This window comes from Solanum stenotomum, chromosome 7 (assembly GCF_019186545.1).
Source record: "Solanum stenotomum isolate F172 chromosome 7, ASM1918654v1, whole genome shotgun sequence".
NCBI classification, from domain to species: Eukaryota; Viridiplantae; Streptophyta; class Magnoliopsida; order Solanales; family Solanaceae; genus Solanum; species Solanum stenotomum.
This window is the reverse complement of record NC_064288.1, coordinates 4,536,767-4,547,013: the sequence shown is the minus strand read 5'-3', so window position 1 is coordinate 4,547,013 and position 10,247 is coordinate 4,536,767. Positions and strand designations below refer to the sequence as shown.

General features: G+C 31.1%; 1 protein-coding gene across 1 annotated transcript; it reads left to right on the top strand.

Moving 5' to 3' along the window:
* The first annotated feature begins 7,274 nt into the window (after positions 1 to 7,274).
* On the top strand, positions 7,275 to 8,604 carry LOC125870322 (LOB domain-containing protein 16-like). The gene is made up of 2 exons (XM_049550724.1): positions 7,275 to 7,562; positions 8,114 to 8,604. The coding sequence occupies exons 1-2, from the start codon at positions 7,275 to 7,277 to the stop codon at positions 8,492 to 8,494; spliced, it is 669 nt and encodes a 222-aa protein (XP_049406681.1). The 3' UTR covers positions 8,495 to 8,604.
* The last annotated feature ends 1,643 nt before the right edge of the window (positions 8,605 to 10,247 follow it).

The following is a 10,247-nucleotide window of genomic DNA, read 5'->3' as shown; positions in this document are numbered from 1 at the left end:
CATTTTTTCTATTATTTAAATTTTTAACATAAAATTTCCAATCTTTTAAAATTAAAAATAAATGTTAAAAATAAAAATAAAAATCGAGGCAATAATTATTTTAAAGAAAAATATAGCTAAAATTGTCAGAAAATTAATTATTCATGTGGGTTGTTGTATATGTAGAAAGGCACGTGTACAATTAATGAGGCACAATTAATTTTATAGTACAATTTGAAATGATTTGTGTACAACTTGGTAGTGCCGTGTTCGTGCTTTAAAGTGTCAACTCTAATAAGGAGCAAAATGAGTAATAATAATAATTCTAATAAGGAGTAATGAGTAATAATAATAATTGCAATGTTAGTCCTTGTAAGTAATGAGTAATAATAATAATTGCAATGTTAGTCCTTGTAATTGTCATTTATAAAAGTTAATGTACAAGTCTTTTTGCACGTTGTACAACTAATTTAATGCAGTCAAAAGTTAATGTACAAAATTGTATGCATGTTGTACAAGAGTATTAATGCAATGTTAGTCCTTCTATTAATGTACAATTCTTTTTGCACGTTGTACAACTAATTAATGCAGTCAAAAGTTAATGTACAAAATTGTATGCATGTTGTACAAGAGTATTAATGCAGTGTTAGTCCTTCTAAGTCTCACTTCTAAATAAGAGTTATACAACTCTTTTATGATGTGTTGGTACACCCTAAGTGTCATTTAGTACAACTCTTTTATGCTATATTGGTACACCCTAAGTGTCATTTCTAAATAAGAGTAATGTGTAAATTTAATAGTCAATTTTTTGGTTGCAGAAAAAAGTTTGCCTGTCTCTTATTTATATTTTTGCCTTCTAGTACTTAATTACAATTAATTAGTTGGAATTAAGGTTTAGTCGTTTTTACAAATTAATAAGTACTACTACTTGAACTAACAATGTAGTTTCCAATTCTTCTTTCTATATTCGTCATCTAATAATGTTTGTATATGAAAAAAAATAGTATCGTACATATATATGGTACTTTGTATATATGAGCATCATTGGAGCTATGTTGCTCGAACTTTTCAAAAATGTCAACTGATGCATATTGAATTCTTCATATTTAGTGTATTTTTGATGAATCCGACACGAATACAGCACGCAACTTAGCATTGGAGAATACCTTGGTTGTATAAAAGCACCATGCTGTAAATTTGTTTCATTAACTCTTATTGCACACATATATAACTCTCAACTCCGATCTGGGACCCAACTTCCATCCACCACCTAGACCCCGACTCAGAACTCGATTCAACCCTGACCCTAACTAGGAGTCAAGATCCGGTCATAATTTGGGGTCGGGTCTTTGATTTCAGTTTGAAATTAGGGTCGAGGTTGGGTCCAAAGTTGGCGTCATGACCTAAGTCGTGGCTAGGGTGGGTTGTCGAGTTCGGCATGGGTCTCAGGTTAGGGTTAGGTCAATTTCAGGCCAATGATCAAGTTTTGAGTCAGGGTTGAGGGTCGGGTCCCGAGTCAGGGTGTCATGGCTTGGGTCGATGTTGAGGTCACGTCGGGTCTCAGAACAGGGTCGAGATCAGGATCAGGAACAGGATAGGAGTCGATCTCATAATATTTTTCTAAATTATATTTAAAATGTTTTTGAGACAATATTTTCTTCTTACCAACCAAATACCAGAAAAGAAGTACTTCCTCCGTTCACTTTTTACTTGTCACTTATTCCTAAAATAGATTTTCATTTTTACTTGTCATTTTTGACATATCAAGAGAAACCAATTATTTTTTCCATGTTTTATCCTCAACATTAAATACTTATTCTACAAATCATACAAGACCTAATACTTTAATAGGAATAGTATTGTAAAATATTTATATCAATAATTATTTTCTTAATAAATGTGTCAAGTCATACAGTGACAAGTAAAAATGAACGGATAAGAGTAATAAAATCACTTATTTCTAAGAAATATTTTCCATATTTTCCTACACACCCTTTCTTAATTTGGGAATTCGTAAATCACAAAACTTCAAATTTCCAAGGTCTTTAATGAATGCATAATACCGAGACGTTGATATTCCGTTAAAGAAAAAGAGATCTTGGACCCTAATTTATGAACACGACTTGTTAAAATCAAATAAAGAGACAAATAAAGAAAAATATGACACTTTATTTTTAATACGGAAAAGGGTCAAAATTGCCTCTGAACTATGCGAAATAGTTCACTTATACCCTTCATTATATATTGGGATCAAAAATACCCCGCCGTTATCCCAAGAGACCACAAATACCCTCAATAGTTAACACCCCAATTTTTTTAATGACGTGGCAAGCCACGTGAAACTGATCACTCCACCTAAGCCGCCAACTAAGATTCCCACTAACTCATTCTTGCTAAAACCATCAATCCATCCTCCCAAATCAAACCTTAGTTTTGAGAGAAAAATTAAATCTTTTCCATTAAAGTTTCAAGCAATGAGTTTATTAGTTTAGTTTTCAAGCAATGGGTTACTTGTTGATCAGATCAGGTTTTTAGTTTTGAAGATTGTTACTCTTCTTTGTGGTCATATACACTACTTCATGATGGGAATTGAAGATAAAACATTGCTTTGTTTTTGTTACTGGGGCAAGATGAATAAGGTATAACTAATCAGATTATTGCTAGCTTGTTTTAGTTTTAGAGGTGTATTATTAAATTATCACTAATTGAATTCATGAAAGGAAAAAAAAAAGGGTCTCATTGATGGTAAGGGTACACCGTAGATTTTAGAAGTCAACGATGAATAATGAAGGGAAGGGGAATTTAATTTGATTTGGGAAGATGATGGGTTAGTGAGAATCCTAGTTGGCAGCTTAGGTGGAGGGAGTAGTTTCATGTGACTTGTCATGTCATTAAAAATTTGGGATGTTAACTCCGAAAGGTATTTGTGGTCTCTTGGGATAACGGCGGGGTATTTTTTATCCCAAAATATAACGGAGGGTATAAGTGATCTATTTCGCATAGTTCAGGGATATTTTTGACCCTTTTCCGAATATCACAAGATTGAGTTTGGTAAATCATAATATGATAGTTCTAACTTAAGTGAGGTCTTAAATTTACAATGTTAGTTATGAATTACCATATATATTACGATATATATATAACATTATAACGTAAACATTATAATTTTACGTTAAAATCATGATCGTCCTTGTAATTAAGTAAACTTCACAGAATTCATGAATAGGGTGATAAAAACCCCAAGTTGTATCAAAGGGCATATCAAATGTATTGGCAATGTGTTCATCTGAACTTAGAATATGTAAGGTGTGTTATAAGATTTCATTAAATATGTATAAATATAAATTTTTAATTTTGTAGATTTGATGGTAGTAGAATTACAAATTTGATCCATAAAATATAAATTCTAGATTCATTTCTGATCATAAACTCATATTAAAATACCCCTTGAAGAAATATTAATGCCACTGACATTGGCGTAATAAAAATTTCATGAAGGGTGTATAAAAATTGTCATCGAGTTACTGCTCATTTCAAATCAAAAGTTGTGCATTTTTAATATCTTACAAATTTTAAGCAGGTCACAATTAAGAAAAACAACATGTAGATGCAGTGAATCAAACCTAAGCGTACCTCTTCATAACATAAGAGAACCTCACCATAACCCCTCTTAAAGTCTACTTGTACAATGCATAAGTGAAGTCTCATACCCCCACTCACACTAAGAAGTACCTCTTAAGAAGTCATAATTAAAGTCCATGTTCTTATCATATTCGTATCATATAGGGAAGTTTAGCCTTAACCGACATAGACCATGTGAACTACATGGAATCCAGTGTTATACCCCCACACCGAAAAGAGGTGTCCTACTTGCCTAAGGTAGAACTTTCATAATAGCTTTTAGGTGGATCCACTAGCTAACGACCTATGTGGGCACATAGTTATGGGATAACGATATTGCTACTAGAAACCCTAACTACTAACGTGGAGGTTTCCATCTCATGAGATAATCATATTGGGAACCCAACTACTAGTGTGAAGGAATCCATCTCATACTCATATCCACTTGGTGCTAAGCATAATTCCCTTTAGAATTCATAGTAGTCTTTACTTAAGTTCATGATCATAAGAGAATGCACTAGGCACTCAACCAACATACATCATAATAGCTCATAGATTCATTAGGTGAGAATGTCCTTTCAACGTTAGAATCATCAACATGTGAGTAAACCTTTCACATAACATTCATAATGCTTCATGAGAATAGTCTTTCAATCAACACAACAAGCTTATCATAACATACCTACATACTTCATGAATAATCAAGTGTAAGGGTATAGGGAAGAAAAATCGTGCATCAATACCACAATTACACAATAGTCATAGGATCATCACTATCAAAGTGAATCATGAGTTCATATACAATCTTCATCAACATATACAAACCCTAGCTATTGCTCTTTAAGGCTAGGAATCAAGATCAACCCTAACTTCTAGAATTACAACACTAAATAGGGGAATTTCATGATTCAACAACTTGATAAACATAAACATAAACATAATCAATTGTCAAGCTTCCATGATCAATCAAGTCACATCTTAGTTCACAATTTAGGAAGAAGGAAAAATCATGGGTCCAAGGGAGATTTTCATCAAAATCCAACAATACTCCATTAATCTAACCATAAATCATCATAATCAATCATAATAAATCATAATTAAACAGTAGAAATCATTTTGGAAGAAGTCCCATACCTTGGCTTGATTTCCACAAGAAATTGGAGGAGAAAGGCTGGTTCTTGAACCCCTAGCTTGACCTTGACCTTGCTCTTCAATGGAGTCGTAGAGAGAGAATTTTTTGGAGAGGGAAGTTGGTTTCTAATTTGAGTCTTTTGAGTTATGAGGGATTAAATGGTAGTTATTAGTCTTAAGAGCCTTAAATATATATTATAAAACCATAAAAACCGTCCCCTAACTCTAATTAATTAATTAGGATTTACCCCTTAGTTGGCCGAGAATAAGCAGTCCCAGGGATGACCTACGACTCCCCCACCTACGGATCGTAGGTGGGGTGACGCCACGTACTGGTGAAGCGTTGTTTGCTTTAGAGAAGGGGGAGGACCAGGGGAGAAATGGGGAGACTAAGTCTCGACCCACGACCCCCACCTACGGGGTGTGGGTGCCCATTTCATGAGTCAAGTTGTTTTGACAGCTTTTTGGGGCAGCCCCTTGGCCCTCCTCGGGGTGGGGGGGGGATGTCTTGTCGTTTAGGCACTAGGACCTTAGTACTAACTTAGGGAAGTTATTTTAGGACTCAAATCTTCATGTTAATCCTATTTAGGACACTAGACTAAAAGTTAGGCTCTAGCTTAGGTCATTAGATTTTCGGGGTGTTACAATATACAATGTAATTTTTTGACGAATGATATTCAGTTTGACACCATTGTAACTCAGGGGCGGACCTACACAGTGGGTCAAGTGGGTTCTTCGTTGAAAAATAATACTATATATATATATATATACATGAGCTCATTATGCCATGTGAAATCATTTTTATGATTTTTTTTCAACCCATAATAAATTTCCTCAAATTCTTTGTTACAGATATATTCAACTAAAGAATTTTTAATATAATAATTAATCAGAAAAAAAAATTTGAAAAAAAAAAATGAAAGAAAACAATGAGCCTAGGTTGGAAGTCAAAGTACAAAAGCATCACCACCACGTGTCATTAGATAAAATCAAAGAAAAACTATTTTTTTTCTTTGAGAAAGCAACAAATTATTTAGAAGCAGCAGTTCCCAGGTGCGGCGTTCGGCGGGAAATTATTTAAAAAATTAGAAAGATGGAAAAATTATTTTTATGTACTTTTAAATAATTAAAACGTAACGTTCAATATTAACAACATGACAAATTATAGTGGCCCCTCTACTTTGTCACCGCGACTAGCAAATTAAAGCTGGTAAACAAACACTAAAATAAAAAAAGATTTGGGCTTTTCTTCATCAATTGGAACTAATATAATAATGCAAATAAGAAACTTAACAAATCAATAATATATACACACTCAAGCTATAAAATATTAAAAAGAGTTTAATTTCTATTTAGTCTTGATACGTGGAATAAAGTTAGATATTAACAGATTCAATTTGGTATGAGAGTTTAGCGCCATGTTTGGTATAAATCGAATACCAAACTTAATTTTAAGATGTCATATTGACATAATACATAAATATACTCTTCAACTTGACCTCATTTTATATTTATGTCTTTCAATTTTGGATTTGCACAAATAGACACTTAAATTTGTATAAAATTGAACGAGTAGACATATGAATATTAAATGACATAATACACGTAGGACACCATTTAAGATACAAATTGTCATATATATAGGATGTCACGTAGTACGTGTGCGTCTATTTGTTCAACTTTATACAAGTTTAAGTGTCTATTTGTGTGCAATCATAGTTGAAGGACATAAATATGAGCTGAAACCAAGTTAAAAAAACATATTTATGTATTATTTCTATCATATTTTATCGCATTCAACTTAGAATCATCTTATACCATGTTTCATATAGAATAAATTAGTCCAAAGATTATAATCCCAAATTAATTTAATCTCCATAACAAATTACCCTCTAAAATAAAAGATGTGGTATTTCTAGATTTTTTAAAATCTCCTTATTAATTGTTTTTGGACTCCACCACTATTATAAAAATGAGAAATCAATTACCCAGAAAAATAAAGCAAAATACTACACAAATAAACTATGCTAATATTGTCAACAATATCTTTTTACTTTTGGTATAAAATTTAAAACTCTTTCTTAGTACTCCTCCTTCTGTTCCACTTTGCTCAACAATAATGATAAATTTTTACATTTAAAGAAAACAAATATATATTTTTATACTTCTTATCGAAAAGCTTTTATATGCACATAAACTTTAGAGTAATATAATTTGTGATTTACATTGTAACTTATTACGTTTTATTTTATCTTTTTAAAACAATCTACACCTTAATCTTAATTCCTTATAAAATCATAGAATGTTTAAAATATTCAAGATCATAAATTTCAAAAATCTCGTAAATATTGCAAAAGCCATTACAAAATGTCCCCTAATAACCCTACACACATACCTTATATTGTCCCCTTTCATTTGACACTCGTTATAAAAACTCCCTACAAAGTCCACTATTAGCCCCACCTTCATATTAGCACCATTTCCTAGTCTGTTCGTGTGCTTCTTCTTATTCTTATTCTTCTTCATCTTCATCTAATAATATTATGGCTACTACTGGGACAGGTTCATCACCTTGCGGCGCATGTAAATTCTTGCGCCGCAAGTGTGCTGTTGATTGTATTTTTGCTCCGTATTTTTGTTCAGAACAAGGTCCTGCTAGATTTGCAGCCATACATAAGGTGTTTGGGGCTAGTAATGTTTCGAAATTGTTGTTACACCTTCCTGTCCCGGATCGATGTGAGGCTGTTGTTACTATTGCTTATGAAGCTCAAGCTAGGATCAAAGATCCTGTCTATGGTTGTGTTGCACATATTTTCGCCTTACAACAACAGGTAATTACTCTTCACTTCAATTTTTTGATTGTGGATTTCATTTCTGGTTAGAGTTATACATGTAGAATTTTCATGTTAAAATATAGGAGTACTAGTTAACAGATTTAGTTATTCATATATAATCATGGTGTTTTTGGAAATTAATAGTACATAAATTAATTTATGTTTATGCATATTTTATTTCCGTGAAATTGTCAAATACTCTCTCTAGTCCATAATAAGTGTTAGATAAATTTTTTTATAGTTTAAAATAAGTGAATTTTTTGAAGTGCAAGAGAATTGTTAGAGATTTTTTTTTCTTTTCATATTTATCGGTTCTTAATTACTTTGTAATTTCTAGAAGAATATATAATTTGAGAATGATGAGAAGGGTAATAATGAAAAATAAATTTAATTTTATAAAGTGTTGCATAGCGGAACATAATTTCCTTTGAAAATGTTTTTTTTTCATAAAGTATTTTCCTTTGTACCTAACTAACATATTACACACCCTCAATGTCAATTTTTTTTTCTTGGTACGTAATTGATTTCAATTTTGTTATATTTGTTAGGTAGCATATCTTCAAGCTCAACTTATGCAAGTGAAGACTCAGCTGGCACAAAGTTTACTCAACAATTCAAGAAATTCAGACAATTTTTATCCTCATCAATGGTCCAACAACAATATGGCATCATCTTTCCAACAAAATAATAATAATAATCCAACATATACTATGAATTCAAATTCATCACCACAAAGTTCACTTGAATCGATTGATCATTATAGTGATGGAATAAATAATAGTAATAATAATAATGTACCAGAGATTCAAAGCCGACTAGATCAAGTGTTTTATCATCAAGCGGCCTACACTAGTAATAGTAGGAAGAGGCCTTCTCAAACTGAGTTGGGTGAACTTCAAGCATTGGCTCTTAGGATGATGAAAAACTAATTAATGATTAGTAGTTTAATTTCTTTGTTTAATCTTAAATCATGCATGTGTACATAGACTATGAGAGAGAGAAGAAACTTTGTTTCATCTTATGTTAATCAAGAGTCTACAAAGGAGGCTTTTTTTTTCTCAAGGAGATACTTATATTATTGCAAAAATGAACTTTTCTTTTCTTTGTCCTTATTTTTATTTGTGAGTATATTTAGAAATGAATACGAGCTTATTATATGTATATAGATTTTATTTTATTTCTAGATGTATATACAATAGCTTAGTTAAATTTATGAAAATTTTCTTTAGATTCACTTCAAGTTAGCTCCTAATTACTATTATAGTCTGCTTGATCACGCTTCTAGAAAGTCAATAATGTTTATTTCTTTAAACTACTCATTTTAGAAAGTTATACATGTATGATCATACTTTTAGAAATGAATAGGTGTTTTTGAGTAGCAGCAAAAGAGAGTAATACTCTCTCCGGAGTTAGCTTGTTATATTTTTTGTTTTGAGAAATTATGTGTTTTAATTATAATACTCTTATAGTGAAAGAAGTCAAAAAATAAAAAAATTATGTGTGAGAATGATCAACTATACCCTTGAACTTTGCTAGAACTTAAACGGATCAAATATATCACTACATGTATCTTTTTAAATTAATTTTTAATTTTCGTTAGGCAAAAACGGTATAATGTCAATTATTTGCATAACAGTAGAGGTATACCGTAAAGTTAAAATATATATCAGATCATTTTCCCTTTCAAAATACTGTTTTAAAAACTTGATCATTATAAATCTGTATAAGATATGCTTTATCCCAGGTGGTCTTAGAAAGCTAGTACTCGGAGAATACTCCTTCTGACCATTTTTATTTGTCATGTTGCACTTTTCAAAAGTCAATTTGACTAATTTTCAAAATTAAATTAGATTACATTAATTTGATATTTTAAACAAAAACTTTAGATATTCAAAAACTAAACGAAAACTACTATAAATTGCAACTTTTTGTTTACCAATAAGATGAAAAACTACATCGAAAAATGTTAGTAAAAATTCTTGTAATTATAATTTGACTCTAAAAAAATCATGACAATTAAAAGTTGACGGTGGAAGCAGTAATGTAGACTTTGACTAATGAAAGAAGGTATCCCTTTGACATTTTTGGAAGAGGTCTAGGAATTTGAGTTGTACTGATTATGATATCTTCATTTAATTGATAAAATTTACACTGGTCTTTAATTTGCATCGAGAAGGATAAGAAGACTTCAATTTCATTCGTTTCTCGAAGAGATCAAAAATTTAATAAATTAAACAAGCTAAAAGTCTACCTTCCTGCAAATTCGTTTGCCACAAATAATTAAATTCAGAATGTGTGATCTATTCTATACATAAATTAATTTGTTTTGCATGTCGTTTGATAGAACTATTACGCTCAGGGTCGTTTGGTATGGTACGCAAGATAAAGATATTTTATATATTGAAATATTTTATAAGATCATTTAATAAGCTTTCATCATATATTTATACAGAAGGCTCAACGTAATTGGGGGCTTAAAGCGAAATTTCAATTTGAGGACTAAAATATAAACAAACTTTATATACATATTTATTCAAAAAAAAAAAAAAATCTTACACTATTTAGATGAAAATTATTAGTATTTACTATTGTTTTTTCAGTTATTGATTTTAGGTAAGATTTTATCAACTCAACATTGAAAAACATCCTTTGAGTGAGGCAATTATTATATGACTTGTTAAC